Source organism: Nerophis ophidion, linkage group LG15 (assembly GCF_033978795.1).
Source record: "Nerophis ophidion isolate RoL-2023_Sa linkage group LG15, RoL_Noph_v1.0, whole genome shotgun sequence".
Lineage (NCBI taxonomy): Eukaryota > Metazoa > Chordata > Actinopteri > Syngnathiformes > Syngnathidae > Nerophis > Nerophis ophidion.
Genome location: NC_084625.1, coordinates 37806110 through 37829178, shown reverse-complemented (window position 1 = coordinate 37829178; position 23069 = coordinate 37806110). Strand labels below are relative to the sequence as shown.

At 40.7% G+C, this 23069-nt stretch overlaps 1 protein-coding gene across 3 annotated transcripts in view; it reads left to right on the top strand.

The window, feature by feature from the left end:
- Positions 1-16186, top strand: part of LOC133569640 (ankyrin repeat and SAM domain-containing protein 6-like) — a 44086-nt gene extending 27900 nt beyond the window's left edge. For 2 of the 3 annotated variants that reach the window (XM_061922122.1, XM_061922125.1), the window contains 6 exons: positions 3873-4075; positions 4161-4353; positions 4595-4662; positions 4759-4875; positions 13708-13804; positions 15952-16186. In XM_061922122.1, the coding sequence (XP_061778106.1) occupies positions 3873-4075; positions 4161-4353; positions 4595-4662; positions 4759-4875; positions 13708-13804; positions 15952-16001 (728 nt within the window). In that variant the 3' untranslated portion in view covers positions 16002-16186. The remainder of the gene's footprint in view (positions 1-3872; positions 4076-4160; positions 4354-4594; positions 4663-4758; positions 4876-13707; positions 13805-15951) is intronic. The other variant, XM_061922124.1, reaches the window with a different exon arrangement.
- Positions 16187-23069: the final 6883 nt, after the last annotated feature.

Sequence of the window (23069 nt, the reverse complement as noted above, 5' to 3'; positions counted from 1 at the left end):
TTATGAAAAATGACTCCGAAGGGGACAAGCGGTAGAAAATGGATGAGTTGATGTTCTGTTTATGTCAAGTTAAAGTTAAAGTAAAGTTAAAGTACCAATGATTGTCACACACACACTATCCATCCACCCATCATCTTCCGCTTATCCGAGGTCCGGTCGCGGGGGCAGCAGCCTAAGCAGGGAAGCCCAGACTTCCCTCTCACCAGCCACTTCGTCTAGCTATTCCCAGGGGATCCCGAGGCGTTCCCAGGCCAGCCGGGAGACATAGTCTTCCCAACGTGTCCTGGGTCTTCCCCGTGGCCTCCTACCGGTTGGACGTGCCCTAAACACCTCCCTAAGGAGGCGTTCGGGTGGCATCCTGACCAGATGCCCGAACCACCTCATCTGGCTCCTCTCGATGTGAAGGAGCAGCGGCTTTACTTTGAGTTCCTCCCGGATGGCCGCCACCCGGCGGAGGAAACTCATTTCGGCCGCTTGTACCCGTGATCTTATCCTTTCGGTCATGACCCAAAGCTCATGACCATAGGTGAGGATGGGAACGTAGATCGATCGGTAAATTGAGAGCTTTGCCTTCCGGCTCAGCTCCTTTTTTCCCACAACAGATCGATATAACGTTCGCATTACTGAAGATGCCGCACCAATCCGCCTGTCGATCTCACGATCCACTCTTCCCCCACTCGTGAACAAGACTCCTAGGTACTTGAACTCCTCCACTTGGGGCAGGGTCTCCTCCCCAACCCGGAGATGGCACTCCACGCTTTTCCGGGCGAGAACCGTGGACTCGGATTTGGAGGTGCTGATTCTCATTCCGGTCGCTTCACACTCGGCTGCGAACCGATCCAGCGAGAGCTGAAGATCCCGGCCAGATGAAGCCATCAGGACCACATAATCTGCAAAAAGCAGAGACCCAGTCCCGCGGCCACCAAACCGGAACCCCTCAACGCCTTGGCTGCGCCTAGAAATTCTGTCCATAAAAGTTATGAACAGAATCGGTGACAAAGGACAGCCTTGGCGGAGTCCAACCCTCACTGGAAACGTGACCGACTTACTGCCAGCAATGCGAACCAAGCTCTGACACTGATCATACAGGGAGCAGACCACCACAATAAAACAGTCCGGTACCCCATACTCTCTGAGCACTCCCCACAGGACTTCCCGAGGGACACGGTCGAATGCCTTCTCCAAGTCCACAAAGCACATGTAGACTGGTTGGGCAAACTCCCATGTACCCTCAAGAACCCTGCCGAGAGTATAGAGCTGGTCCACAGTTCCACGACCAGGACGAAAACCACACTGTTCCTCCTGGATCCGAGGTTCGACTAACCGGCGTAGCCTCCTCTCCAGTACACCTGAATAAACCTTACCGGGAAGGCTGAGGAGTGTGATCCCACGATAGTTAGAACACATCCTCCGGTCCCCCTTCTTGAAGAGAGGGACCACCACCCCGGTCTGCCAATCCAGAGGTACCGCCCCCGATGTCCACGCGATGCTGCAGAGTCTTGTCAACCAAGACAGCCCCACAGCATCCAGAGCCTTAAGGAACTCCGGGCGGATCTCATCTCTTGCCACCGAGAAGCTTTTTGACTATCTCAGTAACCTCATCCCCAGAAATAGGAGAGCCCACCACAGAATCCCCAGGCACCGCTTCATCAAAGGAAGACGTGTTGGTGGGATTGAGGAGGTCTTTGAAGTATTCCTTCCACCGATCCACAACATCCGCAGTTGAAGTCAGCAGAACACCATCCGCACCATACACGGTGTTGATAGTGCACTGCTTCCCCTTCCTGAGGCGGCGTATGGTGGTCCAGAATCGCTTCAAAGCCGTCCGGAAGTCGTTTTCCATGGATTCCCCGAACTCTTCCCATGTCCGAGTTTTTGCCTCCGCGACCGCTAAAGCTGCACACCGCTTGGCCCCGTCGGTACCCGTCCACTGCCTACGGAGTCCTATGAGCCAAAAGCTGAAGAAGGAGTCCTATCTGGATAGGACTCCTTCTTCAGCTTGACGGCATCCCTCACTGCTGGTGTCCACCAACGGGTTCTGGGATTACCGCCACGACAGGCGCCAACAACCTTGCGGCCACAGCTCCAATCAGCTGCCTCGACTATAGAGGTTCGGAACATAGTCCACTCAGACTCAATGTCCCGCACCTCCCTCGTGACATGTTCAAAGTTCTCCCGGAGGTGTGAATTGAAACTTTCTCTGACAGGAGACTCTGCCAGACGTTCCCAGCAGACCCTTACAATGCGCTTGGGCCTGCCAGGTCTGTCCGGCATCCTCCCCCACCATCGCAGCCAACTCACCACCAGGTGGTGATCGGTAGAAAGCTCCGCCCCTCTCTTCACCCGAGTGTCCAAAACATGAGGCCGCAAATCCGATGACACAACTACAAAGTCGATCATGGAACTGCGGCCTAGGGTGTCCTGGTGCCAAGTGCACATATGGACACCCTTATGTTTGAACATGGTGTTTGTTATGGACAATCCGTGACGAGCACAAAAGTCCAATAACAAAACACCACTCGGGTTTAGATCCGGGCGACCATTCTTCCCAATCACGCCTCTCCAGGTTTCACTGTCGTTGCCAACATGAGCGTTGAAGTCCCCCAGTAGGACAAGGGAATCACCCGGGGGAGCACTTTCCAGTACTCACTTGAGTGTACCCAAAAAGGGTGGGTACTCTGAACTGCTGTTTGGTGCGTAAGCACAAACAACAGTCAGGACCCGTCCCCCCACCCGAAGGCGGAGGGAAGTTACCCTCTCGTCCACTGGGTTGAACTCCAACGTGGACGAGAATTGCCACCCAGCCCGTCGCCTCTCACTGCCGGCAACGCCAGAGACACACACAGTGGGCAGTGGGCAGCAGCGGTGCCGCGCCCGTGAATAATTTATGGTGATTTAACCCCCAATTCCAACCATTGATGCTGAGTGCCAAGCAGGGAGGCAATGGGTCCCATTTTTTTATAGTCTTTGGTATGACACACAACTTACCGATCTCAGTGCGGACACTCTAACCACTAGGCCATTGAGTAGGTGTCGACGTTCGTATTGTAGTATTGTTGACATCTGTCTTCATAATCACTCGGCGACGAGATCTTGTGAGAGTAAATAAATATTTCTGCTTTAAGAGCCAAGCTAGAAACACTCATTAAAGAGCGCGGCAAGTTTTTATGTTCCATGATTCAATCAAATTGCAACATGGCAGAGACTGATGGGGTGTGGAGACAAAATAGAATATATCTTTGGCAAAAATACATACTGTGTGTAAATTGACAAATAGGAGACTTAAGAAGAGCAGGCAGCAGCTCATTTCTGTCACATTCATGAATAAATTGTCAGCCAGCTTGAAATATATCTCACCTATAAACTACATGAAGGATCCCATATTTAGTTTTATTTAAAGGTTTGCCACATTTGAAAATCATATGTCTCCCACTTCCAAAAACATGCACCTGGGGATAGGTTGATTGGCAACACTAAAATTGGCCCTAGTGTGTGAATGTGAGTGTGAATGTTGTCTGTCTATCTGTGTTGGCCCTGCGATGAGGTGGCGACTTGTCCAGGGTGTACCCTGCCTTCCGCCCGATTGTAGCTGAGATAGGCGCCAGCACCCCCCGCGACCCCGAAAGGGAATAAGCGGTAGAAAATGGATGGATGGATGGATGTTTCATACCAATCAAATAAATGGCCATTCATGGACCAATTATTAATCAGAAAACTCCCAATACTCTCAATGTCCAGTCCACGTCTAGTCCAAGGTGTACCTCGTATCTTGCCCATAGGCAGCTGGGATAGACTGCAGCCATCCTGTGATGTTATTGAATACAAGCAGAATAGAAAATAGATAAATTAATTTTCTCAATTCTTCCCATTAGGGGGTAGTGCCGATGGTGTTCTGGCCCAGATAGCAGCTCAAAGGAAGAGAGCTGCTGGCCTGATTGATGTCAACACTCAAACTGTAGAGAAACCACAGAGTCCACCGCCACTTCCCTCTGCAACCGCCAGCCTGACACTTCCTGATGCCAACCTGACTCTTCCTGATGCGATCCTGACTGCCCCTGATGTCCCTCCAAGAAGGGTCTGTTCTGTTTTCTTTTGAAAAGACTTGATTGAAGTCTAAAGTCTTAGTTGAGAAATTCACTCATGTTTTCCTTTGCTGGTAGAAGTTGGACTTGAAGAGAAGACCTCAGTCAGGGAATTCTTCCACATCCAAGAGCACATCACCCACCTTGACCCCTTCTCCCTCTTCGACCCCCAAGCCTCCTTGTGGGCCAGGAGACTCCTTATCCTCAGCCTCCTCGCATCCTTGCTCAAAGAGCAGTGGCGGCTCCAGCAGTGGAACCATCACAGATGATGGTAACTTCTTCAGTCAGAATCGAACATTTTCTTATTTTATTTTATAACCTGAAACAATCAATGTAGATTATAATCAATCTGGTTATAAAACAGAGCCTGCATGTTTATTGTATTTTAGAACATGCTAGGGGCCACTTTACCCGCTGCTTGGTTAGCTGATGCAGAAACCCTCCAAATGTTTCAGCTAAAATAACTTGATTGTGTTTCCCTAAAATCACATTTTATGATCTCATTGTTGTAGATGAGCTGTTGGGTATCCTGAAAAAACTCTCCTTGGAGAAATACCAACCCATATTTGAAGAGCAGGAGGTATTCATTATTTTCTGTAGCCATTAAAGTATTGTGAAATGCAAACAAAAATATGAAATGGAGAATGTAATATTCATATAACGTATCGTTTTCTAGGTGGACATGGAAGCTTTTCTGACTCTAACAGATGGAGACCTGAGAGAGCTCGGCATTAAGACGGATGGACCCAGACAGCAAATACTGGCAGCAATATCAGAGTTGAATGCTGGGAAGGTGCGTATAATTCTATTCACATTATACAATGTAATGTTGTACAGTAATGGTCAAATAAACTTGATGTGATATCAGGGAAAATAACTATAACTTTTTCCCAAAATATCACGTAAATGCTACAAACCCCGTTTCCATATGAGCTGGGAAATTGTGTTAGATGTAAATATAAACGGAATACAATGATTTGCAAATAATTTTCAACCCATAGTCAGTTGAATATGCTACAAAGACAACATATTTGATGTTCAAACTGGTAAACATTATTTTTTGTGCAAATTATCATTAACTTTGGAATTTGATGCCAGCAACACGTGACAAACAAGTTGGGAAAGGTGGCAATAAATACTGATAAAGTTGAGGAATGTTCCTCAAACACTTATTTGTAACACCCCACAGGTGTGCAGGGTAATTGGGAACAGGTAGGTGCCATGATTGAGTATAAAAACAGTTTCCCAAAAATTACTCAGTCTTTCACAAGAAAGAATGGGGTGAGGTACACCCCTTTGTCCACAACCGCGTGAGCAAATAGTCAAACAGTTTAAGAACAACGTTTCTCAAAGTGCAATTGCAAAAAATTTAGGGATTTCAACATCTACGGTCCATAATATCATCAAAACGTTCAGAGAATCTGGAGAAATCACTCCACGTAAGCGGCATGGCCGGAAACCAACATTGAATGACCGTGACCATCGATCCCTCAGACGGCACTGTATCAAAAACCGACATCAATCTCTAAAGGATATCACCACATGGGCTCAGGAACACTTCAGAAAACCACTGTCACTAAATACAGTTCGTCACTACATCTGTAAGTGCAAGTTAAAGCTCTACTGTGCAAAGCGAAAGCCATTTATGAACAACATCCAGAAACGCCGCCGGCTTCTCTGGGCCCGAGATCATCTAAGATGGACTGATGCAAAGTGGAAAAGTGTTCTGTGGTCTGACGAGTCCACATTTCAATTTGTTTTTGGAAATATTCAACATCGTGTCACCCGGACCAAAGGGGAAGCGAACCATCCAGACTGTTATCAACCCAAAGTTTAAAAGCCAGCATCTGTGATGGTATGGGGGTGCATTAATGTTCAAGACATGGGTAACTTACACATTTGTGAAGGCACCATTAATGCTGAAAGGTACATACAGGTTTTGGAACAACATATGCTGCCATCTAAGCGCATGGACGCCCCTGCTTATTTCAGCAAGACAATGCCAAGCCACATTTAGCACGTGTTACATCAGCGTGGCTTTGTTAAAAAAGAGTGCGGGTACTTTCCTGGCCTGCAGTCCAGACCTGTCTACCATTAAAAATGTGTGGCGCATTATGAAGCGTAAAATACGACAGCGGAGACCCCGGACTGTTGAACGACTCAAGCTCTATGTAAAACAAGAATGGGAAACAATTCCACTTTCATAGCTTCAACAATTAGTTTCCTCAGTTCCCATACGTTTATTGAGTATTGTTAAAAAAAAAGGTGATGTAACACAGTGGTGAACATGCCCTTTCCCAACTACTTTGGCACGTGCTGCAGCCATGAATTTCTAAATCAATTATTATTTGTAAAAAAAAAAAAAAAGTTTATGAGTTTGAACATCAAATATCTTGTCTTTGTAGTGCATTCAATTGAATATGAGTTGAAAAGGATTTGCAAATCCATCCATCATCCATCATACTCCGCTTATCCGAGGTCGGGTCGCGGGGGCAACAGCCTAAGCAGGGAAACCCAGACTTCCTTCTCCCCAGCCACTTCGTCTAGCTCTTCCCGGGGGATCCCGAGGCGTTCCCAGGCCAGCCGGGAGACATAGTCTTCCCAACGTGTCCTTTGTCTTCCCCGTGGCCTCCTACCGGTTGGATGTGCCCTAAACACCTCCCTAGGGAGGCGTTCGGGTGGCATCCTGACCAGATGCCCGAACCACCTCATCTGGCTCCTCTCGATGTGAAGGAGCAGCGGCTTTACTTTGACTCCCTCCCGGATGGCAGAGCTTCTCACCCTATCTCTAAGGGAGAGCCCCGCCACACGGCGGAGGAAACTAATTTCGGCCGCTTGTACCCGTGATCTTATCCTTTCGGTCATGACCCAAAGCTCATGACCATAGGTGAGGATGGGAACGTAGATCGACCGGTAAATTGAGAGCTTTGCCTTCCGGCTCAGCTCCTTCTTCACCACAACGGATCGGTACAACGTCCGCATTACTGAAGACGCCGCACCGATCCGCCTGTCAATCTCACGATCCACTCTTCCCTCCCTCGTGAACAAGACTCCTAGGTATTTGAACTCCTCCACTTGGGGCAGGGTCTCCTCCCCAACCCGGAGATGGCATTCCACCCTTTTCCGGGCGAGAACCATGGACTCGGACTTGGAGGTGCTGATTCTCATTCCGGTCGCTTCACACTCGGCTGCGAACCGATCCAGCGAGAGCTGAAGATCCCGGTCAGATGAAGCCATCAGGACCACATCATCTGCAAAAAGCAGAGACCTAATCCTGCGGTTACCAAACCGGAACCCCTCAACGCCTTGACTGCGCCTAGAAATTCTGTCCATAAAAGTTATGAACAGAATCGGTGACAAAGGACAGCCTTGGCGGAGTCCAACTCTCACTGGAAATGTGTTCGACTTACTGCCGGCAATGCGGACCAAGCTCTGGCACTGATCGTACAGTGAGCGGACCGCCACAATAAGACAGTCCGATACCCCATACTCTCTGAGCACTCCCCACAGGACTTCCCGAGGGACACGGTCGAATGCCTTCTCCAAGTCCACAAAGCACATGTAGACTGGTTGGGCAAACTCCCATGCACCCTCAAGAACCCTGCCGAGAGTATAGAGCTGGTCCACAGTTCCACGACTAGGACGAAAACCACACTGTTCCTCCTGAATCCGAGGTTCGACTATCCGACGTAGCCTCCTCTCCAGTACACCTGAATAAACCTTACCGGGAAGGCTGAGGAGTGTGATCCCACGATAGTTCCATGATTTGCAAATCATTGTATTCCATTTATATTTACATCTAACGCAATTTCCCAACTCATATGGAAACGGAGTTTGTAAATTACATGTTGTAGCATAGCAGCTAGCTGAAACAGTTGCTAATCAGTTAGCCTAACGTGTATGTAATGGCAACTGTGTAGACTTACTTTAAGTGCAAAGAAGAGAAACAAAGCTGATTTGTATAACGTCAGTGTGTGAGGCAATGTGTTGGATATTTCAACAACACAACTATGATCAAACATTTGCAAATGCATCAAAAGTGGTTACACTCTAAAGGTCTGATCTACTAAGATTAAAATTAAAGGGAACTGCACTTTTTTATTTTTATTTTGCCTATAGTTCACAATCATTATGAAAGACAAAACGACGACTATATTTTTTTAATGCATTCTAACTTGTAAATAACTGTTCACTTACAGTGGAGCTAATGGGAGGTCCTCTATTTGGCTTATAAAGCCTTCTATATAACCATCCAAAAAGTACCAACAATACTCTATTTACATTTTGCAACTTGAATATTAACCAAGTATTAGTGATATTGCTATTAAAAGCGCGAACGCAGACAAACTTATATTTACCGCTATATATTTATAGCGGTGCCGTGATCACTGGCTTATGTGCCTATGTTGACATTGTCGACTGGTGAGCTGCTTTCTTGCGTCGGAGCTTGTGGAAGTTTATTCTAGATCATAAATAATGTCTCTCACCTTAATAGTAGAAGAATGAGGATGTATTCCGACAAGTTGGTACACTTTGACAGTCAATTTAGAACCGTGAATGGCAAGAATAAAACGACTTTTCGTTCCACCCCCCTTCTCATCGTGAGGATTATGAGTCATTCTTCATCTAAACGGAATATATAAACATCCCTAGCAGTCGGGACCATAATGACAGCAGACATTATACAGTAAATTATGTTTTATTATGTTTGTTGGACCTCATAAAGTCTGCAGTAAATAATAATCAGTGATGTTGTTGAAAAAAAGAGAGAAAGTCGTGATGCGTTTTTTATATTAATGTGCAGCGTATGCTTAAAATAAACGAAATAGGTAAATATTACATCTTATTATAAATAGGGGCGGTATAGCTCGGTTGATAGAGTGGCCGTGCCACCAACTTGAGGGTTGCAGGTTCGATCCCCGCTTCCACCATCCTAGTCACTGCCGTTGTGTCCTTGGGCAAGACACTTTACCCACATGCTCCCATTGCCACCCACACTGGTTTAAATGTAACTTAGATATTGGGTTTCACTATGTAAAGCGCTTTGAGTCACTAGAGAAAAGCGCTATATAAACATAATTCACTTCACTAAATGTTCATGTTACTTCATTAAATATATACTTACAATGTTTATATAAAACCTTGATGGAGGTGTTTGGATGTTTCTTAACAGCTTTATAGGCAGAATAGAGTGGCTACCATTGGCTTCATTGTAAACCGACTTTTGATTACATTTATTTACTATTTATAAAAACACATGTGTTCTTGTCTTACATAAGGATTGTTAATGAAGGGCAAAATTCCCCAAAAAGTACACTTTCGCTTTAAGTTCTAACAGTAAGGACCAGAGGTGTGGACTCGAGTCACATGACTTGGACTCGAGTCAAACTCGAGTCATGAATTTGATGACTTTAGACTCGACTTGACAAAATTTAAAAAGACTTGCAACTCGACTTAGGCTTTAACATCAATGACTTGTGACTTGACTTGGACTTGAGCCTTTTGACTTGACATGACTTGCTACTTTCCCCAAAACCCAACGATTAAAAAGTTATTCAGGAGCGCTCCGTATCTTCCATTGTGTACGCGTGTCTGTCAACATGTGTGCGATGACAACCTGTGCGCTACCTGTCAGTACAACAGCCAATCAAATTACAGCCAATCAAATTACATCCACGTTGTTTTCGTCACACAGCATTCAGCCAATCAAATTGCAGGAAAACCAACGAAGAAGAGCTTTCAAACAACAGAAGAATAAGTGAAGAAAATTATGCCATAAAGTGTTTCGTCCGGTTATTAAAACTACGACTTGGTCAACAAAACAGGAATTGCCGTATGCAAATCATGCGGTTGGAAGATTACAGACGGAGAATCATCAATTTACAACTTCGACATTTGAAGTTGCACAAAGAAGGGTACGTTTTGAATGTAAGCTAACGTTTATTGGCTGAGTAACGTGACTTTTATTTGTTGTGCAGTTAAATCAGTGAGGCTGTAAACTCGCTGCTAACGTTATAATAATAGACATCTTTTAAGTAAACGCAGCATCGAGCGCTACTGCCTATTGCTGCAGACGAGACGCAGGGCCGCCATCTTGGAGTGGTGATCCGCTCCACTCAGTGCAATTCATTTGGCAGGAAGCAATGAACTGTCAGCACATTTAATTCATATTAACTCACTGAATACCACTTACATTCACGCGCTTTTTTGTCATACGTGTAACTATGATAAAGGATACATGTCTTGGCGTGTTCATAATTTGCTTAACAGTAATAGAATGTGCTATAAGTGACCAGACGTCTGAGATCAAAACTGGGAATATAATCCCAGAGAAGGGGAAAAAAAACAGTCAGCTATTTTGAAGTTGAAGAAACAATATGATTAGGTTGTATATACATGCGTATATCCTACATAAACAATGTATGAATAGATTAGATATCTATATATCTTACGGACCTATAGACCAGTGGTTCTCAAATGGGGGTACTTGAAGGTATGCCAAGGGGTACATGATATATTTTTTTAATATTCTAAAAATAGCAACAATTCAAAATCCATTATGAATATATTTATTGAAAAATACTTCAACAAAATATTAATGTGAATGCATAAACTGTGAAAAGAAATGCAACAATGCAATATTCAGTGTTGACAGCTAGATTTTTTTGTGGACATGTTCCATAAATATTGATGTTAAAGATTTATATTTTGTGAAGAAATCTTTAGAATGAAGTTGATGAATCCAGATGGATCTCTATTACAATCCCCAAAGAGGGCACTTTAAGTTGATGATTACTTCTATATGTAGAAATCTTTATTTATAATTGAATCACTAATTTATTTTTCAACAAGTTTTTAGTTATATTTACATCTTTTTTTTTTCAATAGTTCAAGAAAGACCACTACAATTTTGCAATATTTTGCACTGTTATACAGTTTAATAAATCAGAAACTGATGACATAGTGCTGTATTTTACTTCTTTATCTCTTTTTTCAACCCAAAATGCTTTGCTCTGATTAGGGGGTACTTGAATTAAAAAAAATGTTCACAGGAAGTACATCACTGAAAAAAGGTTGAGAACCACTGTTATAGACTTTATCTCTGTTGCTGCAACAGCAGAGAGTTTATTCTGTCTTGACACTTTGTATTGATATTTTCTATTACATTCTTCCTTTAAATGATCATGTTTACAGTGATTGTTTTATATGTATTTTTCATGTATGTTGCTTTGGATAAAAGTGTCTGCTAAATACTTGAACATATATAAACACCTGAAAGTCTTTATTTCAGCTAAAACCACCAATGTGTTTCACTGGATTAGGAATAAAACCAAATTCTGTCTTACTCAACAAAGTTAGTATTTGAATATTGTTACTTGAAGACTTATCTGTGGTTACAATAAAATGAGAATGCATCATAATCAATGGCGGCTAGTGAATTTTGTTTGAGGTGGGCCTGAAAGTTTGTAAACCAAATACCTGTAGTGGGGTCAACCTCCCCTAGAAGATTTCTTTGTGATTTTCACATACAAATATTGTAGTTCTTTGCTCCTGCTTAACTCTGTGGTGATATTATTTTCACAAAATACAACCAATAGTATGTTAATGTAAATTCTTACTTGTGAAAAGTAATCCTCCAATTCCTATTTTCATCAGTCTGCTCATTTGAGCAGGAAAACGCTGAATACCAGCCCAGCATCTTTGTTTTCTACCTGTCAACTGTCAGTTTAGGCTGCTTGCATCACCACTTCAAGATGGCGGCCAAATTGCTTGCGTCACAGCAGCCAATTCTGCGTCTACTTATAATATGTCTCTGGTTATAACGTCATTGCAAACACGGCAATCTGTTGCGTCCACTGCAGTTCGCTACCTTATTCATACTTTTTGTCAAGTGATTTTTTTTTAGGCAGGGTTGCATGAGGTACCTACACATAACGTTACGTTAGTGAATGTATCACACACAGTAACGTAACGTTAGACGGCGGTCTGCAGCACCGCGTATTTTAGCCACCTACAAAAAGACAAACATAGTCAAATAAAGGTCAATTAAAATGTATACTATATTAAGAATATGTGTACATATTCCGTAGAGCCCTGACATCTAAAAAAATACAACTCTGTTCATTGTTATGTTCATGTATTTGTTGTTTTTCATGTGTACGCACACATAAACACATACAGTATGAGATGAAATCAATGAGATAAGGTAACAACATGATATAAACTGCTGATGAACTAGTTACAATGCAATATTCCATGGAAATACAATGTTAACACTTTTGTGCAAATAAGTACAGTTGCACTTGTTTTTTCAAATGTGTTTATACTGTAAAAGAATGAGTTAAATGTTTTGAATAACTGGTTAATAGTGCTATTATGAAGTGCAATGTCAGCACTGTTTTTAAAAAAAATAATAAATACATACAGCGTTTTAAAAGCATACACAATCCGTGTACATATATTAGTCTGTGGTTAAAAAGACTTGAAATGACTCGAAACCCAAAATGCAGGACTTGGGACTTGACTTGAGACTTTCCAGTATTGACTTTGGACTTGACTCGGACTTGCCTGTCTTGACTCGGGACTTGACTCGAGACTTGACTCGAGACTTGAGGGCAAAGACTTGAGACTTACTTGTGACTTGCAAAACAATGACTTGGTCCCACCTCTGGTAAGGACTACTAATAATAGTGTACAAAGTGTAAAATTGTGTGTACTATTAGTGGGTGTGTTAAAGGTGAAGTACTAAGATTGTGTTTAAATTTGATAACAAATACAAAATTATTAAAATATGTTATTTGTTTATGCTATTTGCTGTCAACATGGAAACACTTGTTGACTGTACATTCATGACATCCAACTTGTGATTTTTTGCTATGCTGTGAACCATGCACCACACAACAATAATTTCTACCACATTTTTAGAAGTGCAATCTAGACAACAGACGTGATTTTTAGCTTTCTGAAGTTGTGGTCAGTGTTGGTGCACTGAAACTATATAGATGTAAAAAATTGCATATTACAAGAAGTTTTTTGATAGTGGATATAGTATAGTTTGTATTAATATGAAAAAACAACGGTAATAAAAAAACGCCAGCAGTCTGTTGACTCCAATCAGCCGTTATCAAGCGACTCTAAATTATAAAAGGATATTGCTGAATTGACAGCATGTCTAATATTTTTATTTCTGACTGTATAAATATGTTGACAAGCGAAATGGTCTCCATTGTATGTCATTGCAGAGATCGCCTCCTTTCTTGTAGCCATTTGTGCGTAACTGACAGTTTGTATGTACATTTCAAACATGCCGAATAGACAAACAAAAACAGTTTAGGTTTTGATTAATCATATTGTGAGTGCTATATTATTATATTTGCATCTCCTCCTCCCAGTAATGGGTGTGCTATCATCCATCCATCTATTTTCTACCGCTTATTCCCTTTGGGGTTGCGGGGGGCGCTGGAGCCTATCTCAGCTACAATCGGGTGGAAAGCGGTGTACACCCTGGACAAGTCGCCACCTCATCACAGGGCAGTGTTCTATTAATGGGCATATATTCAGCATATACATGAAGACAAGCACACTAAGTGGATTATGAAATACCAAAAGTGTGTGCTTTGCTCAGGGGAGAGAAAGGCAGATTCTTCAAGAAACCATCCACAACTTCCAGTCATCCTTTGGAAGCAGTGCCAGTAACCAGAGGGCACCAGGAGAAGTACGATGTGGGTCTGATTTATTTTATTTCTGTTTACTCATGTCTCGCTCAACAGTGACTACTTCAATCAGGAACTGACACAGCACATGTTCATGTACATTATTATATGTTTATTTTTTATGTCAATACAATATTGAAAAAAGTAGTGATGCACCAAGTTTTCCTCCACTGAATTTTTTTTGTAAGTCTTTTATCAGTAAAACAACATTAATGATTCAAGATGTTGTGATGATGTAAGCAGGAAGTACGCTCGTCTAAAGTGGAGGCAACATGTCTTTGAATCTTCAGTATATCACAGAAAGACAGCAATCTGCAAAAGTGCAATGTTGAAATATAAAATACTCTTAACCTTTAGGTTTAATCACCTATAACCCAATGAACAATACACACAGAAAATTAAAGTAACCCCAAACGTCTCAACTCCATCTGTGACGCCTTTCAGTATTTAACCTGCACATTATTTTTATTTTATATTGCAATAAAAAAAGTGGGAAATAAACGTTTTTATAATTTTATGATTGTTTTTAGTTTAATAAATGTATAATATTGCGGTATGTGTGCCATATTTTGTATTTACTTAATCATTTTCTGGTCAATTCTAATTTTTTGTTATTTTTCAAATAATTTATTAGTATTTATTAGTTAATTATGAATTAAAATGATGTATTTTTTCTAATTCATGTATAACATATACCCAGACTTTCAGTATTTGCAGTCCAATGATAGTTTTCGTGCAGTAGCTTCAAAAATGCAATATTGTTAGTGCAGACATTATTGGTTTTATCTGTGCTCAGTCTTCTTCAACTATCATAGTTAATACACAATCATAATCATGCTTATGTCAAAGAGAATAGAATAGAATAGAATAGAAAGTACTTTATTGATCCCTGGGGGAAATTCAGCTCCACAGTTCGCTCACAATAAACAATAATAATATTGAATAATATATGACATATATTATATATATAATATATGAATAATATAAATATATTCTACATATATTCTACATTTAAGTGCAGTCAAGAAGGAACATATGCATTATACAGTCTGATGGCTGTCTGTATGAAGGACCTCCTGTGTCGTTCCGTGTTACATTTAGGGAGTCTGAGCCTTCCACTGAACGTGCTCATTCTCTCCGCAAGGTACGAGTGTACTAGCTCCACTCCCACCACGTTACTGGCCTTCTCTACCAACTTGTCCAGTCTGTTTGCGTCCCTTACTCTCAGTCCGCTGCCCCAGCAGGCCACGGCGTACAAGAAAGCGCTCGCCACCACCGACTCGTAGAACATCTTCAACATCTTTGTACAGACGTTGAAGGATCCTAGCCTCCTGAGGAAGTAGAGGCAGCTCTGTCTCTTCTTGTAGAGGGCCTCAGCGTGTTTTGACACATTCAGCTTGTTGTTGATGTGTACTCCGAGGTATTTATAATCCTCAACCATGTCCACATCTACCCCCCTGATTGAAACAGGGGTCGCCAGAGTACTCCTCCTCCTTCCCAGGTCCACAACCAGCTCCTTGGTCTTCGTCACATTGAGCTGGAGGTGGTTCTTTTAACACCATGTGACAAAGTCCTCCACCAGTGCCCTGTATTCCTTATCATCACCATCATCAATACACCCCACTATCGCAGAGTCATCAGAAAACTTCTGAAGGTGGCAGGACTCTGATTGATAGTAGAAATCGGTGGTGTAAATGGTGAAGAGGAAGGGGTAGAGGACTGTACCCTGCGGGGCCCCGGTGTTGCTGACCAGCCTATCAGACACACAGTCCTGCAGTCGAACGTACTGTGGTCTGTCAGTCAGGTAATCTATAACCCAGGACACCAAGGGGGCCTCCACCTACATCCTCTCCAACTTCACACCCAGTAGCCCAGGCTACAAATACAATAAGGACATGCCTAATCAGCATATTTTGCACTCATTTCATAAAATACATCCAAAAATGGCAAACCTTGGGTATAGAAACATAATATTTCTGATAGTTACCTTTCTTTATACTTCATTAATGTTTAGTAATAATCAAGTTTTCATCTGTTATGAATGCATGAACATAAATGTCTTCTTTCATAATGTGTTAGTTTTCTTTTTAAACATTTAGTTAAGTTTTAGTATGTAAGAGAAATTCATGTTTTGACGTGTTATTGTTTTTTTCTAGCACCAACTAACTGGACGAGACATCAAGTTGCTTCTTCCACTAAAAGGTAACAAATGAAAGTACAGCCCTTCAACAAAAACTACTTTTCTACAAGTGGAAGTAACTTTATTAAACGTCTTCTGTGGATCATAAAGTGAGGACATGCCTGCTGCACACAACGCAAGTTTAATATTGTCAAATATGTTTTTAAAAAGTAGATGTTATTCATGCAAAATAAAAAAAAGTAAAAGAATCATATCAGGCTGATTCATGAATTCTAGCATGTTCTTTGATTTCAGATGATGTTGTAATTTAGCGAGCATAAATAATCAATGTATGTACGTGTAATGTATAATACATTTGTTGATCTGTTGGATAACAAATATGAACTTGTTTTTGAAATTTTAGCTGATGTCTGTGCAAGAATGTAAATGATAAAAGTGATAATGACATTTTATGCAACATATTCCTTAATGAATGTTGTCTAACTTCTCTGGAATATGAAGATGTAAAAATGTTCAGAGCAACTTGTTTTTTCTCCAGTGTTAGAAGTTTAACACATACACAAGTGAGGTATGGAGCTCTGTTTGTTGTGGTTTAAAAAAAAATAAGAATCCAAGTGCGGATCAATAAATGAATCTATATTTAATAACAAAAAGTCACGGAGAAAATAAATCTGTAGTAACAAAAATTCAGCTTCAGGAAATCCGGGTAAAAAGTCTGTCCACCATCTGAGGAAATACAAAAATACAGCAATTACAAAAGGTTCAGGGCAAAGGTCAGAGTCAGTGAGCACAGGCTTGATTGTACCGTAGGCAACGGACGAACTGACACTGGCTAGGTGGCGATCCTGGGTTTAAGTCAGGTTGTTGATTGGAAACAGGAGGGCTCAGAAGACTGGCAGCACACCTGCAACTGATGACCGGGGAGGAGATTTACAGACACAAGAGGGAGGAGAGTATGAAAAAAGAGGGGGAAAAAAAGGCAGGAGAACAGCCCTCATGACACTGTTAGCCTCGAGGTGTTATTCACATAGAACCCTGGGACAACATGACAATATGAGATAACATGACACATTATTTGTGTAGAAACAATAGACAACATTAAATAACATGAGACAACATAAAAATCACGAGGAACACGAGATAACATGAGACAGTTTATTAGAAACAAGAGATAACAAGAAATGACATGAGTTAACATGAGACAACATGAGACAACATGAAATAACATGAGAAAACATGAGACATGTTATTAGAAACCGACAACATGTAAAGCATGCGATTACATTAGACAACGTTAGCCAGCATGAGAAGACAACATGAGACAGTGTTAGATACTATTAGACAACATGAGATAACATAAAATATCATGAGATAACATGAAACATGGTATTCGGAACAAAAGAGAGCAGTTTTGATATTAGTTGAGTCACCAACTTTAAATAAGCAAGCCTTTGAAGAGCTGAGAAATCTAAAAAAACAATAATTTATTACAATCTGCTATCTGAGACAAAGATAGTTGTAATTCAAACAATTTAATAATCTGAATACTGGAAGCTGTGAAGGGTCCAGCTTGACCATACAAAAATGTCTGGTACAGACGTCCACTGCAGGGGGGGTCGTGAAATATGTTAATTTGAACTTTTTCTGAAATATATTTTGTCGTATCCCCAGTGCAATTTTTCCACAAATTTTAAATGCCTTTAAATACACATTATTTTATAAATTGTATAGTATAATGGCCAGCCTGCTCACTGTACCTTACAGGTTTAAAGTAAAAACATGAATAAATACATATTTTTACTGTAAATTCATGTAAGCATTTAAGATAGCTAAGAATTAGAGGTCTAGTTGCCTGCTAGCAATGAGATGTGCGACTTTTCAGCCAACAATTAGCGGCACTATACTGTATTATTTTGATATGTTAGTGTTGCACAATGAAAAAGTACATATGGGACCAGTTTAATTCAAAACAACATTTTATACAGATTTCATTCAAGAACTGAAGACAACTTTAAAAGGCTTGTAATTTACAAATTATAAGTATGTGACTGATGCAGAATTGTTACACAACTACATATTTGCCTCATATATTTTTACTACCTTGTTTTGCTTGTAAAATATAAATGAGCCCAATAAAGGAAAACCTATCTGTGATATTTGACAAATGCACTTATAAAATATACATTACTTATTCAATATGGATGTATAAAATTTACTCTTTACTATTTATTTGATACTAATGTACAATATTTACTTATTTGTTTAATACTGATTTACAAGATTTACTTATTTATTCAACCGGTTTACAATATTTATTTATTCATAAAATGTAACTGGTTCACAAAATGTACTTATTTATTTGATTGATTTACAATATTTAATTATTTTATTGAACTAAACTCAAACCATAAACCATTATTTTCAAGAAACTGCTCTTGTTGGTGGTCCTTGTGTGACTCACTTTTTGCCACCTGGTGGCAGTATTTAGCTAAAAACATTCTAGTGTATGAGTCCAGTCTTTACAGTTCAATGACAATATACATGATCATACAATTAAAAATATATACATACTCACAAATGTGTTTGAAACAAAATTAATGGTCTATTAGTCCTGTAAAAATACACTTTTTAAGAATTAAAACAATATTACAGTGAAACTTAGAGCTGACTTTAGACAACATGTAATGCAGTAGAGCAGCAAGGTGAGACAGGGGTTAGTGCATATGCTTCACAATACAAAGGTCCCGAGTAGTCCTGAATTCAATCCCGGGCTCGGGATCTTTCTGTGTGGAGTTTGCATGTTCTCCCCATGACTAATATTTGCAAAAAAGTGAAATGAATTATATTTATATAGTGCTTTTCTCTAGTGACTCAAATCACTTTACATAATGAAACCCCAATATCTAAGTTACATTTAAACCAGTGTGGGTGGCACTGGGAGCAGGTGGGTAAAGTGTCTTACCCAAGGACACAACGGCAGTGACTAGGATGGCGTAAGTGGAAATGGAACCCTCAAGTTGCTGGCACAGGCACTCTACCAACCAAGCTATATAATAACAAAGTTTACCAGTTCGAACGTTAAGTATCTTTGCAGTCTATTCAATCGAATTTGCAAATCATTGTATTCTGTTTTTATTCACGATTTACACATTGTGTCAATGGCAGCACGGTGAAACAGGGGTTAGTGCATGTGCCCCACAATACAAAGGTCCTGGGTTCGATCCCGAGCCCGAGGTCTCTGTGTGTGGAGTTTGCATGTTATCCCCGTGACTGCGTGGGTTCCCTCCGGTTACACCGAGTTCCTCCCACCCCCAAAGACATGCACCTGGGGATAGGTTGATTGGCAACAATAAATTGGCCCTAGTGTGTGAATGTGAGTGTGAATGTTGTCTGTCTATCTGTGTTGGCCCTGCGATGAGGTGGCGACTTGTCCAGGGTATACCCCGCCTACCGCCCAAATGCAACTGAGATAGGCTCCAGCACCCCCCCGCGACCCCAAAAAAGGGACAAGCGGTAGAAATGGATGGATGGAATGCAGTGACTGCTAGTGGTGGGTGTTCACATTACAACTACTTCAACATTATTTCACATTACATTTTGAAATTATATTTATTTTTAGTTTTAATATTTTTGCAACAAAGAGTAGGTTGGACTGAAATAAACGCATTTTCAGATCTTACATTGACTTTTTAACCTAAATTGCATAACATTTTATTTTCTTCCAATGTTAGCAAATCTGACCCAAAAAACTAAAATGTCTGTTGCTTCTCCAAAAAAGAATAACTTTGAAGAAGTCTTGAGTTTTCTCTAAATGTGAACTACAGAACAATTTATTAATTTAGTTGAACAGAATTGACATTGAGTTCATGAATATCGATCAAAGCTATTCTTGTATCTTTTTTACTGTTTCTTTTATGTGTGTTCCCAATTATTACATTTTTTGATGCAAGCTTCATATTTCAGGTTTTTCTCCAAATATATTACAGCATTACAAAAAACTACTGTAAGCAGCAAACAACCCCTCATCTTCGCTTGAATTCATGATGTATTGTGATGGCTGACATCTTTAAATTGAACAATGCTCTATTTTTTTTGACTGTTTTGTCTTCCTGAAACATAGTTCATGCTTTTAAAACTGTGCTCTAAATAATATTGTTCATCCATCAATAATTCATGTCCATTATAATCAAACAAGTCGTGTCTCAGCTTCACTCGCCCCCTGAGAACCTCAACAACGTCTTGATCAATGATGCAGGTCACAATATTTCAATATTTCAACTGGCATGCAGCTTTCAGTCGTTTATTGTCACTCGTGCGCACACACTTGCGTGCTGAGGTTCATCCTGCAGTGTTGGCAGGACTTTATTGAGAGCTCATCTGGATTTTAATTGATACCAAACATTATTATTATTAGTACCTAAATAGCTTCGCTTTAATGGACGCCAGTCATGGTGTTAATACGACCTTTGACTCCTGGAGATAACCACAGTTACACCTGTTAACAAACAAACAGATACATGCAAAACAGCAACAAAGGTGCAATCACAACAATATGATCAATAATTTGTTTTTGTGCAGCCATTTGTAATGCACAGCATATTTTCAGTTTTTCCTCACCAATTTTTGAAATACAATTACAGTGCAATTGTTAATGAAAGCAAATCATTTAAGTTCCATCCATCCATTTTCTACCGCATGTCCTTTTTGGGGTCGCGCGATGAGGTGGCGACTTGTCCATGGTGTACCGCGCCTTCCGCCCGTGTGCAGTTGAGATAAGCTCCATCACCCCCGGAACATATATTAATACTAATTATAGTTATAATTATAATTATAGTTGTATATTAATACTAAAATAATAATGTTCTATTTGTGTCATTAGGAAAATGTATAAAATCACCAAGGCTATACAAATCCCGTTTCCATATGAGATGGAAAATTGTGTTATATGTAAATATAAATGTAATACAATGATTTGCAAATCATTTTGAACCCATATTCAGTTGAATATGCTACAAAGACAACATATTTGATGTTCAAACAGACAAACATTTTTTTGTGCAAATAATCATTAACTCATTAACTTTAGAATTAGATGCCAGCCACACGTGACAAAGAAGTTGGAAAAGGTGGAAATAAATACTGATAAAGTTGAGGAATGATCGTCAAACACTTATTTGGAACATCCCACAGGTGTGCAGGCTAATTGGGAACAGGTGGGTGCCATGATTGGGTATAAAAACAGCTTCCCAAAAAATGCTCAGTCTTTCACAAGAAAGGATGGGGTGAGGTACACCCCTTTGTCCACAACTGCGTGAGCAAATAGTCAAACACTTTAAGAACAATGTTTCTCAAAGTGCAATTGCAAGAAATTTAGGAATTTCAACATCTACGGTCCATAATATCATCAAAAGGTTCAAAGAATCTGGAGAAATCACTCCACGTAAGCGGCTTGGCCAGAAACCAACATTGGATGACTGTGACCTTCGATCCCTCAGACTGCACTGTATCAAAAACTGACATCAGTCTCTAAAGGATATCACCACATGGGCTCAGGAACACTTAAAAAAAACACTGTCACTAAATACAGTTCGTCGCTACATCTGTAAGTGCAAATTAAAGCTCTACTATGCAAAGCAAAAGCCATTGATCAACATCATCCAGAAACGTCGCCGGCTTCTTTGGGCCCGAGATCATCTAAGATGGACTGATGCAAAGTGGAAAAGTGTTCTGTGGTCTGACGAGTCCACATTTCAAATTGTTTGTGGAAATATTTGACATTGTGTCATCCCGACCAAAGGGGAAGCGAACCATCCAGATTGTTATCGACGCAAAGTTCAAAAGCCAGCATTTGTGATGGTATGGGGGTGCATTAGTGCCCAAGGCATGGGTAACTTACACATCTGTGAAGACACCATTAATGCTGAAAGGTAAATACAGGTTTTGGAACAACATATGCTGCCATCCAAGCCCCGTCTTTTTCATGGACGCCCCTGCTTATTTCAGCAAGACAATGCCAAGCCACATTCATCATGTGTTACAACAGTGTGGCTTCGTAAAAAAAGAGTGCGGGTACTTTCCTGGCCCGCCTGCAGTCCAGACCTGTCTCCCATCGAAAATGTGTGGCGCATCATGAAGCGTAAAATACAACAGCGGAGACCCCAAACTGAAGCGCTACATAATACAAGAATGGGAAAGAATTCCACTTTCAAAGCTTCAACAATTAGTTTCCTCAGTTTCCAAACGTTTATTGAGTGTTGTTACAAGAAAAGGTGACGTAACACAATGGTGAACATGCCCTTTCCCAACTACTTTGGCACGTGTTGCAGCCATGAAATTCTAAGTTAATTATTATTTGCAAAAAAAAATAAAGCTTATGAGTTTGAACATCAAATATCTTATCTTTGTAGTGCATTCAATTACATATGGGCTGAAAAGGATTTGCAAATCATTGTATTCCATTTATATTTACATCTAACACAATTTCCCAACATATATGGAAACAGGGTTTGTGTATACACAAAACCCAAATCCAGTGAAGTTGGCACATTGTGCAAATCGTAAATAAAAACAGAATACAATGATTTGCAAATCCTTTTCAACTTATATTCAATTGAATACACTGCAAAGACAACATATTTAATGTTTGAACCGAGAAACTTAATTTTTTTTGCATTTAATTATTAACTTAGAATTTAGTGGCAGCAACACATTGCAAAAAAGTTTGCATGGGGACATTTTTACCACTGTGTTACATGGGCTTTCCTTTTAAAAACACTCAGTAAGTGTTTGGGAACCGAGGAGACCAATATTTCAATCAATCAATCAATCAATCAATGTTTATTTATATAGCCCCAAATCACAAATGTCTCAAAGGACTGCACAAATCATTACGACTACAACATCCTCGGAAGAACCCACAAAAGGGCAAGGAAAACTCACACCCAGTGGGCAGAGAGAATTCACATCCAGTGGGACGCCAGTGACAATGCTGACTGTGAGAAACCTTGGAGAGGACCTCAGATGTGGGCAACCCCCCCTCTCTAGGGGACCGAAAGCAATGGATGTCGAGCGGGTCTAACATGATACTGTGAAAGTTCAATCCATAGTGGCTCCAACACAGCCGCGAGAGTTCAG